The 26,684-nt window shown below is 39.6% G+C and overlaps 1 protein-coding gene across 3 annotated transcripts in view; it reads right to left on the reverse strand.

Moving 5' to 3' along the window:
* Window positions 1-23,436, reverse strand: part of LOC131037884 (protein ecdysoneless homolog) — a 53,087-nt gene extending 29,651 nt beyond the window's left edge. Inside the window, exons 1-4 of one of the 3 annotated variants that reach the window (XM_057970137.2) lie at window positions 23,081-23,434; window positions 22,275-22,922; window positions 21,340-21,639; window positions 19,400-19,872 (exon numbers count right to left, since the gene is read on the reverse strand). In XM_057970137.2, coding sequence (XP_057826120.2) covers window positions 19,400-19,872; window positions 21,340-21,639; window positions 22,275-22,852 — 1,351 coding nt within the window. In that variant the 5' untranslated portion in view covers window positions 22,853-22,922; window positions 23,081-23,434. Of the gene's footprint in view, window positions 1-19,399; window positions 19,873-21,339; window positions 21,640-22,274 lie in introns of all 3 variants that reach the window. The other 2 variants (XM_057970135.2, XM_057970127.2) reach the window with 2 other exon arrangements.
* Window positions 23,437-26,684: the final 3,248 nt, after the last annotated feature.

Genomic DNA, 26,684 nt, shown 5'->3' on the forward strand with positions numbered 1-26,684 from the left:
TGGAAGACTAGATTTTTGGCTAATTTTAGAACCCCTTGATTATCACAAAACAAGGGAGTAGGTCCTGGTTGAGACATTTGCATGTCTGCAAGCATCCTACGTAGCCAAATTGCCTCACATGCTGCCTTAACAGTTCCCCGATACTCTCCTTCGGTTGAGGAAAGAGTTATTGCCTGTTGCTTCTTGCTGGTCCATGTGACTGCTCCTGTACCCAAGCTGAAAACATACCCAGAAGTTGACTTTCTGTCATCAACACAACCTGCCCAATCTGAGTCTGTAAAACCAACCAGCCTAGGATCTTTGCTTCTGTTGTACAGAATGCCAAAAATCAGGAGTGCCCTTCACATATCTAAGCACACGCTTCGCTGCAACCCAATGTTCAACTTTTGGGGCTGACATGAAGCGAGAAATATAGCTCACAGCATAACTGATGTTAGGTCTAGTGGCGGTGAGATAGATGAGGCTGCCCACTAGTTGCCTGAATGAAGACTCATCCACTACAGGTGAATCTGATTTGGCTGATAATTTGAGCCCTATCTCCATAGGTGTAGATGCAAGTTTACAATCTTGCATTCGAAACTTATCTAGTAGGCTCTTGGCATACTTTGACTGAGAAATGAATATGTGGCTATCAGTCTACCAAACCTCTACACCGAGACAATAATGGAGAAGTCCCAAATCTATCACGTCAAAATGTTGACACAAATTCTGTTTGACCTGCATGATCAGATGTGTTGCATTGCCAGTAATGATGAGATCATCAACATAGACTACTAGAAATAGAATATCATCACTAGCATGTTTGACATACAAATTGGGATCTGAAGGACTCCTCTGAAAGCCTTGATCAATCAAGTACTTATCAATTTTGATGTACCATGCACGAGGAGCCTGTTTGAGGCCATAGAGTGCTTTGACTAGTCTACATACCTGGTGTTCCTTACCGGCAACCTTAAAACCTGGAGGCTGCGTCATGTAGACTTCTTCCTGCAAATCACCATTGAGAAAGGCACTCTTAACGTCCATTTGATGGACTTTCCATCCAAATTGAGCTGAGAGAGCGAGGACAAGCCTAATGGTACTCATCTTGGTTGTGGAAGCAAATGTCTCCTCATAGTCGATGCCCTCCTTCTGTGAAAACCCTTTTGCCACCAACCGAGCCTTGTACTTATCAAGACTTCCATCAGCTTTATACTTGACTTTAAACACCCATTTGCAGCCAATGGGCTTCTTTCCTAGAGGAAGATCAGACAATACCCAAGTGTTGTTTTTCAGAAGACTATGTTGCTCTGCTACCATAGCCTTTTTCCCATTCAAGTACACCTTTAGCCTCTGTATATGTTTGAGGCTCATAAATACTGTGAATGTTGGCCATAAGAGCAAAATTAACTGTGTGTTGTTGGCTCTTACCTCTAACAGATCTACCCTCAATGAGCTCATCATCATGAAGATCACCAATGGTCTTGGCCCACCACTTAGGCCGGAGAGTAGAAGTACCAACATCTGTTGCAGGATGAAGAGTGCCTGGAATATCTGGAGCAAGCTCCTCTGGATGTGAATCGAGAAGATCTTGAGGAAAGTCAGGGGGTGCAATGTCATGCCCAGGAGACCCCACAACTTCAAAGTCAACTAAATCCCTCCCATCAAGTGGAGCTAAGGGAAGACAAACACCCATACTTACAGCCTTTGGAGGGTGATCCTCAGTGCTCAAATCAGGAGAGGAAGGCTGAAAAGGCCCTCTTTCTTCATCAAATACTACATCTCGACTGAATATGAGGTGATTAGTGTCTATATCAACCAACCGATAAGCCTTGTGGTTGTCACTGTAGCCATTGAACATCAATTTCTGACTCTTTGGATCCAGTTTGGTGCGCGTGGCATCTGGAATCCAAACATAAGCTGTAGAATCCAAACATAAGCTGTAGAGCCAAAAACTTTCAAATGACTGATTTTGGGCTTCCTGCCAGACCAAGCTTCCTCTGGAGTCATCTTCTTAACGGCCTTTGTGGGAGACTGGTTCAGAAGGTAGACTGCAGTGAAGACCGCTTCCACCCAAAAGTGTTTTGGAACATTTCTATGCTCCAACATAGACCGAGCCATCTCAGTGACTGTACGGTTCCTGCGCTCAACAACATTGTTCTGCTGTGGGGTGTAAGGTGTGGTAAGTTGATGCTTAATGCCATGTGATGCACAAAAGTTGGTGAACTCTGTAGAACAAAATTCCCCTCCATTGTCGGACTGAAGAGTGACTATCTGACAGCTAGACTCTTTTTCCACTAAGGCCTTAAACGTTTGAAACATGGTGAACACCTCTGATTTCTGCTTAAGAAAATAAACCCACATGCGTCTGCTGAAATCATCAACAAATAATAGAAAATACCTGCATCCAGTGACTGATGGAGTGTTCATGGGACCACAAATGTCTGCATGAACGAGTTGCAAGACCTTGGATGCTCTCCAAGCGTCTCCATCTGAAAACGGAGTACTATGCTACTTTCCAGCTTGACACGCTCCGCAAACTCCATGATTCTGAGTTTGAATCTCAGGTAATCCTACAACTAGATCCTCTCGAACCAACTGAAAGAGATAGTGGACATTGAGATGCCCATATCGCTGATGCCAAAGAGTGCTGATGGAAGTACTCCTAGCTGCCATGGCGAGCTCCTGAGAACCAGTAGAATCAACAAGTCTATAAAGACCATTATCCTCAATACCAACTGCAACTGTAGTGCGAGTCTCCCTGTCAACAATGTTGCACTTGTGCAACCCGAAGACAACATCCAGCTGTGGTGAATGCTGCATAATCTAACTGACTAACAGTAAATTGAGCTTCATAACAGGTACAAAGTATACATTGAGGAATATTAAATCCCTCCCACCAGATGAAATCTGAACGTTGCCCTTGCCAACAACAATATACTATTCACCTCCACCAAAGATCACTGAATCAGTGAAAGGCATATACTCTGTAAACCAATCCTGACGATGTGTGAAATGTCGAGAGGCTCCAAAGTCAATGTACCAGGCTGATGATTGAACATCATCAGAGGAGGTTTGGGCCATGAACGCATAGAAGGCAGAGTCCTTCTAATCAGGATGCGTGGCAGAATTGGCTTTCTGTTTGGACCCTCCCAATTGGCTTTCTGCTTGGACCCTCCCTGCTTGGATTGCTGGGATGCTATCAATTTCCAGCAATCTTTCACCAAATGGCCATATATATGACAGTAGGAACACTGTAAACTCTTCTTTTTGTAAGACTGCTGAGGTTGACCTTGACCTTGTCCTTTTTGCTGGAAGGACAGAGCTTTACCCTTGTACTTATGCGAAGCTGAGGCTGTGAAAGCCTGTTCAATGGATGAACTAGCGCTGCTTCCAAACTGCTACTTCCATCGATCCTGTTGGAGCAGCTTGTTGCAAAGATCAAGAAACTTCAAATCAACACTAGTAGAGGAGATATTGAGTGTATCAATGAAATGCTCGTAGGATTTGGGAAGGCTTTTCAGAGTGATCACTACCATATCCTCTTCCACCATGGTTCGGCCTATTGCTTCTAACTGATCACGGATGTCCTTGATCTTCGTAAGATGTGCCTGGATAGATGACTTCTCATCCATCATGATAGAAAACAACATATTCTTCAGAAAGAAAGCTCGGCTCTTGTCGGACGTTTCATGAAGATCCTTCAAAAAATCTCAGATTTCTTTTGTTGTTTTACCTGAAGGCACCTGTGGGAGTTGATCATCTGTGACGGAGAGTTTGATAAGCATGACAGCCTCTCGATTCTTCACATCATGTTTGTCTTGATCATCACCTGCTGTTGTAGGACGAGATTCCTTGCCCAAAACAAGTTGATCAAGGCAACAATACTCAAAGATGGTAAGCATACGTTGTTTCCAGGTGTTGTAGTTGCGGTCGTTGAACTTCTGACTGTGTTCCAACATGATGTTGGTTAATGATGCCATCACGGAAATCGAGGTTGATCGAGGTCAACTAAGTGAAAGCAAGAGACAGAAGAATCTGATTTTTTTTTAAATTAGAATAGAAACAACTGCTGAAAAAACTGAAACCCTATAGGAGAATTCTGGCACAAATTCCAAGGCACGAATTTCGAGGTTTGGAAGAAACCCAAAAATTAAAATTTCCTACACTTAAAACAGCATAAATGGTGCAAAAAAAAAATAGCATAAATCCCAACGTCCACAAAAATAGCAGAAATTGTGAACTGTTTTTAAATTCCAAGGCAAATTTGATGGCACAAAAATTGAGGCACGAAAAACGAGGCACTCAAAAAAATCTAAGACCAACCCAGAAAAGCTCTCGAAAAACCCACCAAGAATCTAAAAACAAAATGCAAATCCAACAGCTCAAAAATCGAGGCACGAAAAACGATGCACCCAAAAAATATGGTGACGACCTAGTTGAGCTCTTGAAAAACCCACCAAGAATCTGCAACCAAAATTAAATTTCAACTTGAACTGAAGGGTCAAAACCCTAGTCGAAAATTGCAAAAATCCTAATAAAATTTTCAACCTGCAAAAAAATCTGCTTTTTTGATAATCTATTCAACAATATACAACCGTATATATAGAGATTACAAGACGACGTTCTAAATTAAGAACAAGTCATTTCAAGTTAACTACTAAAAAGCTAAACGCTAAATAAAGCTTAAAAGCTAATTAACTAAAAAGAAAAAGCTAAATGCTAAATAAAGCTTAAAAGCTAATTAACTAAAATGCTAAATGACCATTAAACAAGGAACTAAATATAGGTGACTAAAATATAATTAAATATTCTAATACCCTCCCTTAATGGTCATTCTATCTACTAACTACCCTACAAAAGACACTGCAGGTCTTTTGATCACAAATGAAAAGAACACTCTATTGTGGTGGAGACCCTCCCTGGATCTGAAAAGTGTTAATGACCAAGAATACCAAAAGCCATCCAAGCTAATGTAGCCTTCACGCGCGAATTAGAGATCTGGCACACACGAATTACTAAAGCCTGAAACCAGTGTTCCACGGGGACGCGTCCCCCCCCTTTTTGAGCGCGTCCCCCCGTCAGAGACGTCTCAGGGACAGGGGGACGGGGACGCGACATCCCTCGGCGTCTCGCCACCGCCACCCAAACGCCGTCGGGACGTGGAGACGTCCCGGCGTCTCCAAGAGACGCGGAGACGTCTGGGCGTCTCTCGAGGGACGGGGAGACGCCCAGGCGTCTCCCGCGTTCCCACGCGAAAAAAGGCACTTTTTTAAGTTTTTTTAAAACATGTGCCTTTTGGGGGGGGTTAAGGGGTAACCCTAATTGGACGTGGGCCCTACCCTACCCCCCAAAACAACACAAAAGCATGTTTATTTTGGATTTCACTCTCATTTTGGAAAACTGATATTTTTTTTCCAGCAACTTGAAGAAGATTGATTGAAGGGGTGAGAAAAGTGACTGCAAGCGTGATAGGAGCTAGAAGAAGCAAGAAGAAGAGGAAGAAGAAGATTCTTCTACATTTTGGAGAGATTTTTCAAGCACAAGGTAGGGTTTTTCAACTTCTTCTTGTTTTTTTTTTGTTTTACTTTCTGATTTTCATTGTTCTATGTCATTTTTGGTTTTTTTTTTCCCTATTCATCTCAAGACTCAAAATGAGATTTGACCCCTAGCATATGGTGCCAACAACTCTGAAGGGCAACCTGTACTAGCTGGTGCACTTGCCATAGAACTAGATTGGGCTCCAGGATCAGCCCCATGGTCACCCCCCTCATTTTCAGGTTCATATTCTGAATCATTCTCACTATGAGAATGGATTTCCATGTCATCTTCACTCGTGCCTTGGGAGCTCATTGTGAAATTGACACTGCATTCCCAAGGCACGAGTGAAGATGACATGGAAATCCATTCTCATAGTGAGAATGATTCAGAATATGAACCTGAAAATGAGGGGGGTGACCATGGGGCTGATCCTGGAGCCCAATCTAGTTCTATGGCAAGTGCACCAGCTAGTACAGGTTGCCCTTCAGAGTTGTTGGCACCATATGCTAGGGGTCATTTTGATCCTAAGTCTCCTCTAAAACAGTTTGCTTCACAAATATCAGTACAAGGCACTGCATCACATTCAAGTGGGGGAACAAGGAAGTGGAAGTGCCATATTTGTGACAGAGAATGGTTCGGTAGCATTAGCAGGGTGAATGCACACTTTCTGTTTTGGAGAGGAAAAGGCGTGAAACATTGTAAGTTTTTGGAGGAACCCAAAAATATACAGTACAGAATTGAGTTTAACAGGCTTTGGGGGGTTCCAGATGACACAAATATTTCAATGCCTACTACTTTGTCTGCTAGGGCATCACTTCACGACAACCAGAATGTGCCAGTGCCACATACTTCTCATGCTTCGCAGGCGGGAGGAATGATATTTGGATCTCCATCTACTTCCACTTCTACTGCTGCCAGGGCTGGGAAACATAGGTTGCATACACCACAGAGCAACCCCATTGCTGATATGTTTAATGTGCAGCTGAGAGATGAGATAGATGAATCCATTGGCAATTTCTTCTTTGCCAATGGCATTCCATTTCATGTTACACGGTCTCCTTATTATAGGAAGATGATGGATATGGTGGCCAAGGGAGGACCATCTTATGTGCCACCAGGGGAGACGAAAATGAGGACCTCGATCTTGGATAAAAGCTATTCCAAGATCAATATTTTGATGGAGAAGATGAAGGCATGTTGGGCGGCATTGGGGTGCAGCATAGTTATGGATGGGTGGACGAACATTAGCCATCGTCCACTCATCAACGTCATGGTCACATGTGCAGAGGGCCCATACTTCCTTAGAGCAGTTGATTATACAGGGCATCGTAAAGATGCTGATTTCCAATTTCAGGTCCTCAGGGAGGCTATTGAGGAGGTTGGGCCACAAAATGTGGTCCAAGTAGTGACAAATGCAGCCTATGTGTGTAGAGCAGCAAGGAGACTCGTTGAGGCAGCCTATAGACACATTTGGTGGACCCCATGTTGTGTGCATGCCATGAACAATGCACTCAAGGACATGGGGAAGATTGACTGGATTAGAGGAGTGGTCACCGATGCGAGAGATGTGCAGATGTTTATCTGCAACCACCACACTTCACATGCACTCTTCAGGACCTTCGCGAAGAAGGAGTTCTTGAAACCAGTTGAGACTAGATATGCATCCTATTTCATTCTCTTGGAGAGAATGATTGAGTTGCAAGAGGCATTGCAACTCATGGTTATGACTAATGAGTGGAATAGGTGGGCTGAGGCCAAGACAGAGCAAGGGAGAAGGGTGAAGGAGATAGTGAAGAGTGATGTGTTTTGGACTGATGCAAAATACATTGTCTCCATCATTTCTCCAGTATTCCAGGTGATCAGATATGGGGATGGGGATGCACCTAACCTTGGAGAGGTGTATGAGTGCATTGACTCTATGCTTGACCAGATGAGGGCTGCTGTGCGAGTGAAGGACCCCTCTCTAGCATTCTACAATGAGCAAATCCGGCCTATCATTCGGAATAGATGGGACAAGTTGAACACTCCTTTGCATATGGCTGCCTTTGCCTTGAATCCTAAGTGGTACAAGGCTAGACCGGGTAGAATGACACCAATTGAGGATGATGAGGTGAAGGCGGGTTTCTTTAGGTGCATAGAGAAGATGTTTGATTCCACAGATGTCGGCACAATGCGCACTGAGTGGGGAAGATTTGCCACTCTTAGAGGTTATTCAGATGCGGCAAAGATGGATATAGACACTATGGCACAAGAGGACCCACTTTTGTGGTGGACTTGTCATGGCCCGAAATCTTTGACCACCACTCTAGCCATCCGTCTACTATCCCAGGTTTCCAGTTCTTCAACTGCTGAGAGGAACTGGTCTACATATAGCTTCATCCACTCTCTTAAGAGGAACAGACTTACCTCTAAGAGAGCAGAGAAGCTTGTGGCTGTACACAGTGCTTTGCGTCTCACAAACCGCAAGACACTCGTGTGCAAGGAGAGTCCAGCGGCACGATGGGATGTAGAGCCAGAGGAGCCTTCACAGATTGATGAGGATGATCCTACCACTTCAAATACAGGGCTAGTTGGTGTGAGCTTGAGGGATGTTGATCTTCAAGAGTCCAGCAATTCCAGTGAGGAGGAGTTCGCAGATGATTAGAGGCCTCCATTAGCTACATTTTGAGTTTTGTCATTTTGTCTTTGACTCTAGTCTCTTTTGTAATGCTATTGCTACACGTATTTGTATTTGGCTACTCATTGTAATGATGAATTATGTAATCATCTTTATTATTATAGACTTTGCAATGGCATCAGATATTCGTATTTTCGTTTTCCTTTTTCGATATTCATATGATAGAAATGAGAAATCTCCAATTTGACAATTTCATTTGTCAAATTTTATTTAGCATTTAGCAATTAGTATTACTAATCTAAGTAATCTTGGTATTTCCTATAGTTTCATTTGAAATCTAATTCTTATACTGTTATATAGTTATACATCTTTTCAAAACTAGTTTTTCAAGTACTATATGTATATATATGAGCACCACCACCCCGCCACCCCCCCGCCGCCGTCCCCAAATTTAGGCCCTTGGTCCCCCTGTCCCGAAAACGCGTCCCCCCGTCCCCAACGCCCGTGGAACACTGCCTGAAACAATGATTTTGAGGAAAAAATCAACAAACCCTTTTGTAGAAGAGTACCAACTCCAAAACTGACTGCAAGATACCACGGTTGCAGATGTTCGCCCTGGCAGGTACAACCCAAACTAACTGCAACAAAGCACGATTTTTTAGGAAAAAACCGTCAAACCCTGAAATGGGAACCCTCGAAAAGAGAATTTACGATTTTGAGGAGAAAATCGAAAAACCAAGAAATCTGAGGTTACAAATCATCGTTTTTGTGGAAGAAAACAATAAAACCCAAATAATTAAAATCTTATGCAAATTTCGCAGATTACAGATGAAATAATTTTTAAGGGAAAATTATAAAACCTATGAACAATTTTTGAGGAAAAAATCGTGAAAACCCTCCCATTGATTTTTTATGGAAAAAATCATAAAACCGACAGACAATTTTTCAGGAAAAAATTGTGAAAACCCTGGGACCTGTAAGACGAGGTCTGGCCTAAATCAATCTGATCAAGGCAACGATATTCAGATATCGTGAACATGCACTATTTCCAGGTGTTGTGGTAGCTGTTGAACTTCTATCTGTGTTCCAACATGATGTTGGTCAAAGATGCCATCACGAAAATGGAGTTTGAACGAGGTCAACCTAGTGAAAGCATGAGACAGAAGAATCTGATTCAAAAATCAGAATAGAAGCAGCTGCACAAAAAATTTGAAACCCTGGAGGAGAATTCTGGCACGAATTTGAAGGCGCGAATTTCAAGGTTTGGAAGAAACCCAAAAATTAAAAAATTTCTGCAAACTTAAAACAGCATAAATGGTGCCAAAAAACAGCTAAAATCCTAACATCCACATAAATAGCAGAAATTGTGAACTGTTTTTAAATTCCAAGGCAAATTTGCTGGAACAAAAATTGAGGCATGTAAAACGAGGCACCCAGAAAAATCTGAGACCAACCCAGAAAAGCTCTCGAAAAACCCACCAAGAATCTAAAAACAGAATGCATATCTGACTGCTCAAAAATCGAGGCGCAGAAAACGATGCACCTAGAAAAATCTAACGACGACCCAGTTGAGGTCTCAAAAAACCCACCAAGAATCTGCAAGCAAAATAAAATTTTGACTTGAATTGAAGGGTCAAAACCCTAGTCGAAAATTGCAGAAACCCTAGGAAAATTTTCAATCTGCAAAAAAAAACTCCAGGTTGCAGGCCTGAAAATCTCCAGAACGCTAAAAAAAAAACATGAACTGATGCCCAGCACAAAGAAATTCGCCCACAAACCAAAAACCCTCAAAAAGGCCTTCTAAAAAGCAAAATCATTTTTTTACAAAAAAACAATAAAAAAAAAATCTGAAAAATATACCAGAAAGAAGGCCATGAATTTTTATTAAAAAAATCACCAAACTTTAAAGAATCCCATCAACCCGCTCTAATACCATGAAAAATAAATTGAATGAATGATTCAATAATCGGATGATTACATTGAACGATATACACACGTATATATAGAGGTTACAAGACGATGTTCTATAATTAGAACATAATGTTAAAGTAAAAGATTAAAGAGCTAAAAGCTAAATTAAGCTTAAAAGCTAATTAACTAAAAAGAAAAAGCTAAATGCTAAATAAAGCTTAAAAGCTAATTAACTAAAAAGCTAAATGACCATTAAACAAGGAACTAAATATAGGTGACTAAAATATAATTAAATATTCTAATAGATACTAAAGGCACCTATGTTTATTCACTGCTTTCATAGAATCATATTTGGGAGTGGGAAGATGTCTCTCTTTGAGATGACATTTAACCGTAGTTCCTTTGCCTTCCTTAACTTTCAAATGCATATTCTGATGTAAGAATTGTTAATAAGAATGTGTTTGCTATGTCAGAAACCCTGCACATCTCTTGGGAAAGGTATTGTGATGGCGCTGATATAGAATGTTTTGAGCACTACAGAAACCAGATCTCTGCAGTAAGCAGTGGTCTAAATATGGAGATGGTAGTGTTTCTGGTCTTCACAAGAAACATGGTACCCGGCCATTTCACCTATCTACCAATTTAAAAAATTGAACCATAGCACGAGGATTGAGTAAAAATCAATAGATCACTTTGTACTAGATTGTTGACGTGTATTTTGTACACAATCATACACAGAATAAAATACCGACAGGCATCTTATCCTCTCTTGAGAAAATAGTCTCTAACTGCTGAAGATCTGCGAAAAGGATCAGTTAGATGGACTCCAAGGTTCTTTTAGTGGGTTCTCCACGTGTGGACAAGCTTTTTAGTGGTATGATGTGATTTGCTGTTTCCTTCAAGGCGTCTTACGGATTCCAAAAGCTCGAAGATTTTACTAATCTAAAAGGAACTTTCAAAAAAAAGGGAAAAAGGACAGGTTTTAAGGAAATCTAATCTAGCCTAACCCTATGAACGACTTAGCATGAATGAGATTTGGCAAGACTCAACCAACTTCAATTTTGCCATAAGGTAACAACTCAATTGAAATTAGTGCGATCTTCTAAGGTAATATAATGGTTCAATGCATCAAAGACCAAGGACACTACTACGAAGGTACATATCCTAGATGCGAAAATGCTTGAAGGTTAAGGACTCAAAATGTTTTCCAGTCGACCACGCAAGGCGTTCCTACAATCAGCAAGAAGCTAGTGGTTTGGATAGCGAATCCTACCAAATATCAAATCTCACACTTAGCCTTTCAAATTAACAAACTACTTTGATTGAGCGTGATTCAAGTACATCCAGCAACCATGAAGATAACTTAAGAGATTTGCAACAAAACACCATAACTTCAATATTTTATTGATTTCCAAGTCATCATATACAACAATTGCTTGAATTTCTCTCTTCAAGACTCAATCTTGCTACAAAATAAAAATTGCTTCTCTCACACTTATTCACTATTAACTCTATTACAAATGAAATGAAAAATGGGGGTATAAATAGCATCCCCAGTTACAATGAAAGGTCCAGATTGAAAGTAAATCAATGGACAAGATCATGACACCTAAACCCTAATTAGGGTTTGTTACAAATGACCTCCTTTTTACTGAACAATATTAAATACATAGCCAAATATTAAATTTGGCACAAAAATCTAGGAGGTATCAACCAATGAGAAATAAGATGTCATGTCATCTGTAACAACCTTTCATCTAGAATCTTATTCCCTTTCCAATTCTCTTTCTTAGCATATGCAATGAATTTTGTCACGATTCCTTCGATTTCTGTGCTTGGAATCTCGGGAAGATTCTTGATACTCTCTTCTAAGTGGATAACCTGATCAAATGCATCTAGAAGAGCTGTGTCCCAAGTAGGTTCAAGTTCCTTTGTTCTATCAATCAGGAGCATGGTAGCATACATCTGATCATACTGCTCATCTGTAACATCTGCGTCCTTGCGAAAGATGATCTTGATTCTATCTTCAAATTCTTGTAAATCCACATCTGTCTCGACCTCGATCCTTCTGCCAAGAATGGTACGAAGTACCTCAAATACTCTGTCCTGGATCGGATTGATCACCTCCTCAACTTGGCCACATCTAACACTGATGTCCTCAAAGAGAACACTCTTTATATGGAGTAAGGTTGACCACTGAAACAAACTGTGAGAATCACCTTCTAAGATCCTCTCTTGTGCTAAAATTCTTCTGGATGTATGTCTTATAACTTTCAAGACAGGGATGACAACGTCCTTGGTATGGGCAAATGCAGCTACTGTTGCCATCAATCTGTGAATAATCTCAAGAACTTGGATAGCCTGATGGGTGATCTTCGACATCCTTGTAACAAACTCAATGGCCACCATGTGAGATCTATCCATCCAACTACATGTACGCTGGACCATATTCCTGAATCTTTCTGCTTCATTGATTGATTGAAGGGGCAATGCCTGCAATGGTGATCTAACTGGATCCTGACGTCCCAAAGGTTCATTGATGTGACTGAAATATGTCCTCCATGCACCGACCTCTTTCTCAAGCTTTCTATTCTTTTCTACTTCTTCTCTAAACTTGTCCTTCAATGCCTCAAATGTGTCGGTGGCATCATCTAAAGTCTGCTCTGCTGTGGATGGTCCTAACTCAATAGTCTGTATATGATAGTCCTCTGCTAGGATCTCACCCTCATATTTGTCTGCTGCCGGTGTAGCTATCTGCAGTTTTCTTGATCCAGTCTCATCTCGAATCATCTTGGACATCTTTGTAGCCTTCTTTTTCTCTGTTGTCATATGTGAGCTTCCAACAAGGCTCTCTAAATCAATTGCACTGTCCTCGTCCTCAATTACGATCACCTTAGTCAATCTTTCCTTCAACCAATCTGGGATATTTGATCTTGTCTCTGGAACTTGAATCTCTTTATGTACTATTTCTTCTTGTCTGGGAGGAGATGTTACTTCATTATCATTATCTAAATCATAGTCTTGGAGAGATCCATCGGATGAAACATGCTGTGCCTGTTCTTCTTCCTGTCTGTCATTCTGTACCATCGATTCCATGGATTCTTCCACTCGAACTGTTCTATCCTCTGGCCTGGAAGAAGTACCTGGTGTTTGATCTTTGTTAGCACCTTGCTTTTTCTTGGAAGGCTCTTTCTTTTCTGATCTTTCCTTTCTCTTTGAACCTCTCGAATGGAGATTGCCCTCACTGGCACATCGAAGGTTACCTTCACCTGAATTCCTAGGATTAGGATTGCCTTCACTAACACTGGCTCCACCTTCGGCTGGCTTTTCTTCCAAAGTAAAAGACATGGCTATGCCTTGTTCTCTCAACTTCTGATGCTGAACGTCTACCCATCTGCGAGTACAAGACAAGACTGGTGCCATCAAATCATCTAAATCCACGGCCTCGGGCTCATTCCAATTCAAACTTATTGTTTTGCTTTCTCTATCATATGAAGATTGGATGTGCCTGCCGTTGTCCTGAGCTTGGTCGGCTACTCTGTAAATCTTACATTTCCTGATGAAATCCAAAGGCAATCTAGAATGTATCTTTCGTTTTACTTCGAGATCATCTAGGAGATTCATCATAAAATCTTCAATCTGGTACTCATGTCTAAATCTTCTACCGACCGTCTCCTCTAAATGTCCATGTGGATCAAAACTATTCCTCCAAGCAAAAGATGAAAAAGGATACAAGGCTAACTCCTTCTCTGCGTCATCCATGGCTAAGACATTAGGACATACCTCAACTGAATTACCCAAAATAATAGGTACCTGAACTCCATTCTGATGTCTGTGTCTGAATGCCTTCACATATGCTGCCAACTGCCTTGTTACTTCAAGTAACACAATTCTGTCTGTCGGGTACCTCGGCAACATGTATGGAGGTAAAGGACATCCATACACTCTAATGTAAGTGAACTTGGGAAACTGAATGAACCAAGCACCGTACCTCTTGATGAATTCCTGGGCATCCTGAGATAATCTGTTGTGAATCCCTCCTTGCAGCGTCCTTGTGATGTTCATTGTGAAAGTATCATTGATCAACTTGTAGTTCTTCCCTGGTGGATGATGCAAGTAGGTATAGGATTCACAAACTCTGACCTCGCCGGGTCCTCTTCCAATCACTCCTCTGTGAGGTAGTCCTGCGTACTCAACGCTCCTGATTAAGGCATAGATGACGTATGAACTCATGTGGAAGGACTTAGTAGCCCTGAGTCTTCTCAACTGTACGTCTAAGCAATGGCTAATTATCCTAGCCCAATGTATTGTACCCTTTCCTTGAACAATCACCTGGATGAAGTAAAACATCCATTTCTCAAAATAGAAGGCATGAGGTGCTCCTGTAACTCTGTTGAGCATGGTGATCAAATCTCTGTACTCCTCTTGGAAATCAATCCTGTGTGGTGTGTTCGGTACTTTGCTCAGACGGGGACGACTCTTAAGTAGCCAGTTCTTGTTGATTATGCTTAGGCAAGCATCTGGATCATCATCGTACACTGATCTGGCTCCTTCAATGCTCTTGTATATCATGTCCCTGTGCTCTGGAAGATGGAAGGCTTCACTTATGGCTTCCTCTGAAAGGTACGCCAAAGTGTTTCCCTCATTGGACACAATTGTCCTGGACTGTGGATTGTAATGACGGGCACACTCGATCATCAACTCGTGGCACTGAATGGCTGGAGGAAAACTGGCCGCCTTAATGATGCCACTCTCTATTATTCTCCGGGCGACAGGTGATGGCTTGCCGATGTAAGGGACCTCTCGGAACTTCTTTGTGCTAAAGTTCCCCAAGTTGGTATCTCCAATGTTGCTCCACTTGGACGCGATCTTGGTCTCCACTTCTTCGGTCTTCTGATCTTCTTTCATGAGAGCCGAGCGACTGGTGGATGCTCCCGCCTTTGGGGTCGCCATACCTACACAACATTTCACTATAAGAAATAGATTTTGCAATAAATAACGTAAATAAGAGAGATAAATTTTAGGAAACCTCATGATAAGTCTCTAGAGTTATCATTTCCTAAAATACAACGATTGAGCTAAGAGAAATTCAAGGATCAAAATTTCAAAATTTGAAATATGACGATGAATAAATAAAACAATAATAATTAAATCGCCATACCTCGATAGAGAGCTAATTCTAGAATGCAAAAACAAAATTTGCCTAGGCAAAATTTGAGGTATGAAGATAATCTTCAATATGATCTCCTCAAAATTGACTTCGCCACCTCTGGATAGAACGTGATCTCCAATTATCGCCTTGGACGTGGTCTCAAATGGATCTTCAAGTTCGCACCAATAAATCTCCAAGTCCTTAGCAAATTCGCCTTAAGCGTGGTCTTCAAATTCGCACCACCTTTTGATTGCTTACGCCACCTTGGATGGAATTCGCACCTCTTCAAACACACTTCGCACTCCACACAAGATGATACTCGCGCCACCTTTGGATGAATGAAACTCGCGCCACCTTTGGATGAATGTTCGCACTATCTTTGAACACACTTGACACTTTCCTTCGTCCTCCTTACTTCGCATGTAGAGAGGTAAAACAATGATGTGAAAATAATAGTTTTCACCCCCCTATATATATAGCGCTCTCATCGATTTATCCCTTAGGCCGACTTGATAAAATATAACAATTTCAAACGATTTTTAAATGATTTGCAATGACATAACAAGGCCGACTTCCATATATGAGCGCTTGAAATCGATTTTTTTTATTAATTAAATAAGTAATTATTAATGCCTTGCGTTTTTTAATTTGCAAATTTCGATTTTAATAAAGGCAAAATAATTAATAAATGTTTAACGCCACATTAAATGCTAGTTTAAATGGATTTTCAATTTTATCGAACTTAGCATTTTAAGGAAAATTTGAAATGTTTTATTTGGCGCCAAAAATATGAAAATAAAGGGACGTACCTCATCGCTCTGGTCCCTTGGAGAGGGACAGGAGCGATTCACCATCTTTGGCATGATTCTTGCGTTTTTAACGTTCAACTCCTTCATTTCCACGTCCAAATCAATCATCTGGTGGTCCTTCGAATTTGAATTTCTTTCTTGTGCGAGCGAGTGCATCTTATGACCATTATCGCCCTGGTCCCTTGGAGAGGGACAGGAGCGATCCTAAGGTTTTTGCTTAAAATTCTCCATTTTGGTACGATCCTTTCCTTGTATCATCTTCCAAATGCCTTTTAAAACCTTGTGCGTCCTTGTCTTAACGTGATTTTCAAAGAATATCATATGTTTGGCCTAACATCGCCCTTGTCCCTTGGAGAGGGACAGGAGCGATCTTCATGTCTTCATGTTCATCTTGTATCTTTGACCTTCGTACCTCCATTGTAAGGCAAATAATATCATTGCTTGTGTCCTTTGCGGACGTCCCACTCGCTTTTGCAAGGTACCTTCGATGTTATAAGGATCATCGCCCTTGTCCCTTGGAGAGGGATAGGAGCGATCCACATTTTTTCCTTGATCTTGACGACTTTTAAACTTCGATCTCCTTTGCAATGTCCTTCAAAACGTCGTCCCTTGCCTTGCTTGTCCTCGCCTTGCCTCGTTTTGAAGGAACATGAGTGCCTTTGATGAGATCGCCTTGGTCCTTGTCCAAAGGACAGGAGCGATGTGAGCTCTATGTTCATTTTGGTGATTATTTTACGTTTGCAATCTTCGTGTATCATCCTCCTATCATACCATGGATCCTCCAAGACGTTGCGAAACCTTGACCTTACGTAAATCTCGCATGAATTGGCCAATATATCCAATATCGCCCTGGTCCCTTGGAGAGGGACAGGAGCGAAGTTTATCATTGCGAGCTTGTTCTTGTTTATTTCAACTTACAATTATCTTCAATGCGTGTAATAACGTCCTTTCGATCCTCTTGGTAGCTTAACACTTGCTTGTCTTTTGAAATCGATGCTTTAATAGAAATATCGCTCTGGTCCCTTGGAGAGGGACAGGAGCGATATGGGTCTTAGAGTGCACATTCCTTCCATGTGATGACCTTTACAACCTTGCGCTTGATGGAAATGCTCTAAAATGTCTTCGCCACCCTTCGTCTTGACTTGGATCGGTCTTGAACCTTGGAGGAACGACCTTGAACTTGCGTAAAGAGTATTATCATCATCATCGCCCTGGTCCCTTGGAGAGGGACAGGAGCGATCCTTCCCTTGTGGCCACTACCTCACTTTGCCAGGTTCCAAGTTTATATTCAACGGACTCGTCCTTCTTCTCTCTATTCGTTCATGCCTTGACATCATTTGCAACTTTGCAAGAGAAGCAATTATATCAAAAATCGCTTTGGTCCCTTCCTGAGGGACAGGAGCGAACTAGGCATTTAATACTGTTATGGACGTCCCAAAAATCTTCAATTTATATTCAATGCGTTCATCTCATGTTCTCCTTCGTTTTTGAACGTAAACTTGCCTTGACCCTTGTCTGGATTTTGCAAAATGAAGGAAATCGCTCTGGTCCCTGGGAGAGGGACGAGAGCTACAAGGTACCTCGCCCTGGTCCCTTGGAGAGGGACAGGAGCGATTTAGTCAATATAGGTCATTTTCCTTCGTTTTTGCATCTCAAATTATATTCATTTGGCAAAGCATCTTCCCTTGGACGTCCTCAAATTGTTAAGTTATCAAAATCTTGCAAGGACAAAACGAAATTTGAATCGTAGCTCCGGTCCTTCACTGAGGGACAGGAGCGATTTTCTTCCTGGAGGCATTTCTGTGCTCATGAAAATCTTCAATTTATATTCAATGGAAAGATCTCGTCGTTCTCCATCACTTCAAACGTAAAATTTGTCTGGACTCTGCAAGGATGATGAGATATTTGAAATTGAGCTCCCGTCCTTCACTGAGGGACAGGAGCGATTTTGCTCCTACAGGCCAAAATAACAAGATTTTTCACATTTTAACACTTCACGAGGCGAAAACAAATCAATTCCAATGCCCAGGATCAAAATTCAAAAAAGTCAAAATTTGGTCAAAATATTCAATCAGACAAAAATTCATATTGACGGTCAACACTTAGACAAGTTTAAGCTCTGCATGAACATTTCAATTGAAAATTAGACCATTTTGGCGAAATCATTGCATTCAAAATTTGCATTCTAGAAAAGAAGCTCAAAAGCTCTCAAAAATGACTGGATTTTGGCTTGAAAAGGCAAAATTTAAAACCCTAAGGCTTGGCCCTAAATCCAGACGACCAACTAACTGACAAAACCCTAAAAACAAAAGCGAAAACGAGCGAAAAACAAGCAAAACGAGGGGGGCCCCATTTGGTATGGGGCGATGTGTGAAATGGTCACAACATAGATATACATCAAATTGGGAGAATATATGCTCTTGTATTGTATTATTTACCTGAACTGACCAACAGCAATCCAGTTTATATTGCACTATAGAAACCAGATCTCTGTTGTAAGGAGTCGTTTAGGATATGGAGATGGTAGTGGTTTTGGTCTTCAGAACAAACACGGCACCCCGCTATTGCTCCTATCTACCAATTTACAACATTGAACCTTTGCATGAGGATTGAGTAAACATGAGCAGATTACTTTACACTGAATTTACATCAGATTGGGAGGAATAAATGTTCTTGTATAGTATTATTCCTGACCTAAGTGATTGTAAGCAATACAGTTCATACTGCACATGAAAACATCCAACTTGTATATGACAATATATTCTATTGACCTTGTTCATAAAAAAAAAATCTTGATGATCTAGCATCACTTCAATATGTATAGCCCATTGAAAAAATCATGAACTGCAGCCCCATAGTTGATCGTACTTCATAGCAGCTACCCTCATTGGTTCTGACCGCATTGTGTTACTTTGTACTTTGTGTTATTTTAATTTATAGTTTGTAGTGTGTAATTGATTTTGAGGGTTTGACCTTTGTAGTCAAACTATCTGCTAATTCACCATACAGTATGGCACTTTGATCAACAAACTCAAACGAGTAAAATCTCAATTTTAATAATTCATGGCGTGCACTCTCCTTTCCTTTCACTCTCTCACTCTCTATACAATCAGGATGGCTTTAAATGTTTTAAAAAAAACAGTTATTCCTCTCTTTTTGGGAAAAAATAATCTGCATTTTTGGGGTTCCCTGGTTTTTTTCCCCAATAATATCCCAAGAAATTGATAATTCTTTTTCTTTTGATTAGATGAGATATTTCCAAGAAGCATGTTTTCTTCTATGATCATAGATTCATAAGCATGGACTTTGACAAATAACATGAAATCTTGTTTTGGGTATTTACAAGAAAAAAAAATTCTAAGTAAAATATAAGTTGGTTATAGAAAATACCAAAATCCATATCTGAAGATGAACAGCCACTATCATCTAGATAATTTTCCTGAGTAGAAACACATTTTGTATTGGCTCCCACTGCTGACTTTAACTCTTTGAGAAACTGTCTCATATCCAAAGATACTGTTTCAGAATTTTCATTTCTTGGAAGTTCTGCTCCTTCATAGCTTGACATATTTTCCACAAAAGCATGCATATTCTTTGCTATATCTTCCAAGTTAAAATCATCCATAGTCTTCCTCGAGGTGGAATCCTCTTTAGGCTTTTTTGATTGTTTGTTCCTATGATGTTCTTCATACAAGTCCATTTCCTTTTGTCTCTCTAAGAGGGCTGCATTCAAGTCTTCTTCTCCATTATAGAGCCACGAGTCATCATCACTTGGTGGAAGTTCCAAACCAATAAAATCCGCAGATGAATGAGGTAATGCCAAAATTTCGTTAATGCACCTAACAGGTGCATGCATAACCATGCTGAAACAGAACGTATAAAAATCATCCACACATTAGTTACCTTCTGTACGATAATTTTTAAAACTCAATCAAATATTTTTTCTCATGTATATGTAGAAAATGCTAAGCACCATATTAACAAATAATTTCTTTATCTTCCATAATTTATCAAGCTTAAAAAATATACTCTAGAAAAGTATCATATCCATTCCTCCTGTTTACATATTTCAATATCAATTATTCTTCATAAACCTTCCTTCTACCTTTAACCTACCTATTGTTACAAAAAGGTTTCTTGGCTAATGGCTTCTTCTTTCCAAATGAGGAACGTAATCTAGTTTAAAATATTCAAATCAATTTCATCTTCATACACATCCTTGGGCTCTTATTAAAGTCAAAATGCCCTCAGGTCTAATCTAGCCACAATATATACAATCCAACTGCCACAATCAATAACATTGTAAAAATAAACTCATAAAGCTTCAGTGCCATCTCTTAAACTATCACAAGCTATTCTGCAAATGACAAATTCTGACGCCAAAGGCATGCTCTGGAAATTAATTTCCAGGCAATAGTAAAACTTGGCTTATTACACAGAACATATATGGTAAGAAAAGCTTGTTAAATTCCACATAAACTAACATTGCAACAGTCTGCAAAAGACAAAAAAGCATTCTAAGGAAATTACCAAATTCTATAGTTGTTAAATTCCACATAAGCTAACATTGCAACAGTCTGCAAGAGACAAAAAACATTATAAGGAAAAAATAGCCAAATTCTATAGTAAAGCTAATCTGGGCCCATTTATGTCAAACAGACATGGTAAGAATTAACTCATCGCTGATGTTCAACCCTATAATTTCAAACCAAAGAATAATAGACATCTATAAACTCATGGCATATGTTTCCATGCAATTACCAGGCATGGTAAAAATTAACTCATTGCTGAAGTTCAACCCTCTAATTTCAAACAGAAGAAAAAGAAACATCTATAGACCCATGGCACATGTTTCAAAGTAATTATCTGTAGAAATTGCATAGAAGAAACATCCTGACTGAATGGCATGATATGTAACATTTACTGACCACAATTGTATCCACTAAGTGGAAACATCTTTTTAAGTCAAATAAAAACAGACTTCAAAGCCAAGTTACTAGAGAGTGCCAAGACTTAAATATTTATGCTTTCCAGGTTTTCTATATTTGCAGAAGAAAAATCAATTTGGCTTGAAAACTTTACTTTTAAAAAGATAAAAAAAAAAAATCAAACCAGACAGAATAAGAGTTCATCAATATTCTCATCATAAAACAATGTCATCACCCAGATGGAACATAAATCTCCCAGTGCTTTGTGCTTACAATCTTAAAGTGTCAACAGAGGATTTTACTGGGAAAACTTTATAAGGTTCCATTTCCACTGTCTATTGTATGTAACTAGAATCCTTCAGTAGTGAATCAAAGGATCGTAGTCAAAGAAAGAAATCTTACCTTGTTCTGGAAAAAAGAGTTGTGCTCCTGTAATAGTCCAATGCATCATTCATTAGTCTTCGATATTCATTGGAACCTTCAAGAAGACACTTGAAATAGCCCTTGTTCCCTAGACTTTTTCTAAATGCCTCCCACCCAATATCTTTATTCTGAGCTGCTTTGAGATTGGAGCTTTTGGCTGCAGCATCACTGAAACCAACAAGACCAGGTTCGACATCCTCAAAATGGGGCTGATATTGTGACCGCTCATAATATATCATCTCAAATCCACAGCTTATTTTCATGCCTAATCCTGCTTCCCTGTAATCATGGAATTTTCCAAGAGATTGTGACTGTAAAAAAAAGGGGGACTGGAAATAAGCTGCAACTACATATTGTAAAAAATGCAGCGTGGCTCTACAAATTTCTTCCTCTTTTTAATGTTTGCTTTATATTTTTTTCCACAATTTTAAATTTTAACTGCAAAAATTGTTTTTAATACTATTAATATAAATCTAAGATGACTGCTTAAAAATACACACAAAAATGAATCATTCATTCCTAAACAAGTTGAGGAGTGGCTACTTGCCAAAATAAAATAAATAGCTGCATGGGAACCTACCGTAAGAGTGAAAAAGGGAAGTGGCTACTTGCCAAAATAAACTGAATAGCTGCATGGGAACCTGCCGTAATAGCGAAAAAGGGAAGTATGCAACGCCACCATGGACCATTGCAATGGCATGGCAACCGCTGCTCAAATATAGAGGAACATTGTCTTACAGCTATGGCTACTACAAGCAACAAAATTAATATATAGTGATGTCACATTACATATGCTCCAACTGCTTAAAAACACATCTAATTTGATATCTTTACTATTTGACAAACCAAATTGTTTTAAAAATATATAAAAGACTAGCCAATTGGCAAAAATAGCTCATCAATAATTTTCATACCTGTAAATAGGTGACGACAGAGGCGGCATCGGATAGCAACGAGGGGCCTGGAAAACCTGCTGCACAAGCTGTGCATACATCGCTCTGGACATCGTAACACACACATCCACCATCTCCTTCTCGCCCAAAAACTTCTCCATTTTAGCTGCAGCTTTCATGGAATCCACATCCCTGTCATAAAAACCCTCGACCGCCTTTGAAATCAACTGTGGCTCATGCTTCAAAACCTGAGCAACCCTCACAGGGACTCGAACCCTAACGCTGTGCATATTCTCCACGGCTCTTGCCGGAAAGCCCCCAACCCGCGCATTCAAAATGTCCTGAACAGCGTCCCTGGCTCTCGTTTCCAAAAAACCGCCGGAAAGGACGCGGAGGGAATCTGCCACCGACGGTTTCACCGGAAAGCGATAAATCTCAGCGGGGGAAGCGGGCAAGGGCAATATGTGGAGCTCTCCGTGACGGATAAAAACACGGTTGGAGCTGTTTTCCGGCTTAAGCCACCTGGGTAATGCATAAGCTGCTTCTATCAGTAAAAATTCTCCGTCCGTATCCCATGCCCTCGCGGACACATATGGCATTTTGCGCGTGATTTCGTATAATAGAAATACTACGAACCACTCATCATCCACATTGTCGCCGTATTTCAGCCTGCCATGTAGGTGGGGAACAGAAGGTGAGGAGTTCGAGTCCTCTGCAGAGGAAGTGCAGGGGCAGGTTGAGGTTGTTGCTGAGGATTGTAAGTTGAATGAATCGTGCTGCCATATATAGTCTTTTACAAAAGGAGAAACTATGTCTAGACAATTTACCTGGAGCTCTTTTAGTTTTGATTCGACTTGTTCTGGAGAAGTGGATTCTGTTAGAGCAAAATCTGGGAAAATGGAGTAGAGAAGAGTATCTTCGGGTGCTTTGGCTTTGCCCTTGCGCCCTCCGTAGTCTTCGTCCATGCTGTAACAAAACTGGTTTCTGTTTCTTCTTCTCTATCAATATCAAACAGTTAAGATGAGATTCAATACATAGCTAAAATTGCACTATTTACAGAGCAGAGGGTGCTGCTCTCACTGTCCTTCAAAAAAATAACGTGAGGCCGGTTTAGAATGTTCCTCAAATTTCTACAATCTTTTGCTCATCGGCTTCCACCTGTCGACTGTTTTCCACAATGCTGGTTAGTTCCTGCCGACAGGCAGTTAACCATAGCATTCGTTGGATGCAAAAATGATTTTTTTTGGCTATCCAATCAAATTACAATTTTTTAGTTTTTATTGTTTTTCAAATGTTTCAATATTAAAAATATTTAATAATTAATAATAAATTTTTTTCTTTAATTATTATTGGATGATGTCATTAAGTTTTTTTATAAAAAAAATTTTTGCTACTCGATCAGATTACAATATTTTTTACTTTTTTACTTTTTTCCAAATGTTTTGCAAAAAATTCTGGAAGGTATTTGAAGCATAGTTGAATAAGGTTGCTACTCCCACGTCGTTTCTTGGTTGTGTTACGCAGTGATTAAAATGTTTGTTGTTGCTGGTGGATATGGCGGCCCAGTGGCAGATGTTTTCCCCATTAAAAAACCTAACTTTGTCTAAGGGTGATGCAGAGGGACTGTTGAAAGTCGCAGTGAAGATTGACTGCAAATTGAGCCCTTATATTCCTGGGCTATGATTCATAGGCAAGTTGCCCCCACACAATATTCTGATTTCAGCTATTTATTGTTCTTGTTTTGCATTTAATGACTTTTTTAATTCCTTTCAACTTAAATAGAGGCGCTCAAAATTATCTTTTTTAGCGTGGTTGCAGAGATTTGTTACAGAAAGTGGAGGTGTGAAGCCAGTGAGAGTGTTTTCGCAGGATCAATGATTGAAATGATTCCGTGGAACAAAGGTGCATGCAAAAGGTCTGAATTTTTTAAGGTATGTGGATTTGTCGAAATGGAGGCTAGGGTTTTTACCTTTAATTCATTTTGTAGAAGAGATGGTGGTTGCAGAGATTTTTTACAAAAATTGGAGGTGCCAAGCCAGTGAGTGTGTTTTCGCAAGATCAGCAATTGAAATGATTTCGTGAAACAGAGGCGCTTGCAGAAGGTGCAATTTTTTCAAGGTATGTGGGTTTGCCGAAATGAAGACTAGGGTTTTTTACATTTTCTTAATTTGTAGAACAGGGAGTTTATCTGTAAAAATCTTTACGTCAAGAGCTAGAGTTATTTTTGTTCCCTTTTTTCTCCAATGAGTAGTTCTCTCAAAGTATTGTATGTTTATGGACTTTTGCACGGGAAACAATGAAACCAGAAAGGGTTTTATTTTTTGTTTTTATTTCTCTTAACTATTTGACATAAAACTATCTTGATCCTTTTTACACAACTACATAAGTTCCTTGGGGATTTTGAATAGATTTTTATCCCGAAAGCTCTAATGAATTACAACACAACATTCACAAGAAATCAGTAAATCATAAAGAGTGTAATATCAAAATCAAAACAACAACATTCATAAGTCCATTCCCAATTTTAAACCGACAAAATCCATACTAGCAGATGGAGTAGAACACAAAATTCATGCTAATGGCAGATGAGATGATTTCAATGGTAAACTCACACCACTTCCATTTGACCCCATAGCAGCAGAATATCTTGTTAAATAGTTTCTATAGTTTTAAATAACCTATTGCTTTTTCTTTGGTCCATTGGTGAAAAACATAAATCTATACTACAAAAAAGTATTGTCTTAATTTGTCATTGTTGTCTATAATCTAAATGTCATTTTTTGGTTTATTGGGCAAATTCATGTTGTTTAAAATTATAAATACCCTTATCTAATGGTTTGTTTTTCTATGCATGCAACACATTCTATTGCTGAATATAGTTTTTTGGTATTCAAATATGTGTAAATTTCTGATTTTCTAAATATCAAATTCTACTAGTATACAATCAAATTTGTGGAATTGGAAAATCTTCGGTTGCTTCTATGATGGGTATGCTTTGCTGTCGATATGCTTTCATTTCAGCAAAAAGATAGCAATTTGTGAAAGTTGAAATTGCTCATTGTTCATGGGGTGTGCAAGTCATATGAATCTTGTGTCTCTAAAAAAATAGGAAAATGAAATTGTTTGTTGTTTGTCATGTGTACAGGTTATCTGAAGCTTTTGTTCGTTTAAAGAATTGATCATCTTGAGAAGGCCATGGAGTTGGGATGCTATCATGTTACCATACAGCCTTCTCAGTTCCTGTCATACCCCACTGCAGTAGACATCGCAGTGGAAGGATTGTCAGACAAATTAGTATTTACTGGATGATTGTCAAGGCATCGCAGCTCATAACAGCTGCAGTCAATGATGTTGATCAATTCATTGCTTCCAAATCTTCCAACTTTTTTATTTTTGTTTCATTAAGGTGCAATTTTACACTTATTGTTTGGTACCTTGTAAAGGTTATACACAATTCTCTGCAGAGTTTTCATCATCAATTTTGAAGTAGCCATTAATGCAAAAAATTTGTCATGGCAAGTTGTGACTTGCATGTTTAGGTCCACCAATTTTCAAATATTGTGGTAATGCATGCATTGGCTTTCATATTGTATCTACAGGTTAGCATAGAATAAAATTTGTGATGACCATCTTGTTGTTTCTTTGTATTCTACTTTTTTCCAAAATGATCCCAATGCTCCTTTCCATCCAATAATTATAATTATAGCTTAATTTTGATTTTTGTAGTTCTCCATTTTCTATAATTTGAAGCATCTTCTTTCCATCATTTGTCCAGTCATAGTTTCTATTGCTTACGTGTCTTTAGTAGACTCCAATAAGGTTGTATGGATGATAAGGCTTGGTTAATACAAGCGTAGTGTGCATTTTGATTAAGATTGTCTTTTAGACATAAGGTTGTGAAACTGGACCAGTGACAAAATGCATTGCCTGCGTAGCATGGAACCTTCCTTTTTGGTCACACTTTGTCTGAGAATGGAGATAGGTTGGAAGCAGGACTAGCAATGTTCCTTGGGTTCCCTGTTTTTAATTTTATCTATTTTATGATTGTTTTTAAGTTCACGAGTTGATCTCAATTGAGATTGTTTTTGTTGTGTACTTTTCATTTAATATATCTATGACTCTCCAAGATTTAGGTTTTCTGTGGAAGGGAAACATTTCATTACAGTATTGCAAGAACTTCAACCAATTGCGACTCCTTGGCCCTTTTGTCAGTGGGGACTTGATCTCATAGGCAAGATTCACCCTCCTTCCTCCAATGGTCATAAATTCATCATCACTGCCACAGAGTATTTCACAAAATGGATCGAAGTCGTGCCTCTTACACAAGTAATTGGAAAACAAATTGCTACATTCATTCTCAATTATATCATTTGTCGATATGGTATTCCTGTTTCCATCATCACCGACAACGGGCGTTCCTTCAAAAATCAG

Source organism: Cryptomeria japonica, chromosome 9 (genome assembly GCF_030272615.1).
Source record: "Cryptomeria japonica chromosome 9, Sugi_1.0, whole genome shotgun sequence".
Taxonomy (NCBI): Eukaryota; Viridiplantae; Streptophyta; class Pinopsida; order Cupressales; family Cupressaceae; genus Cryptomeria; species Cryptomeria japonica.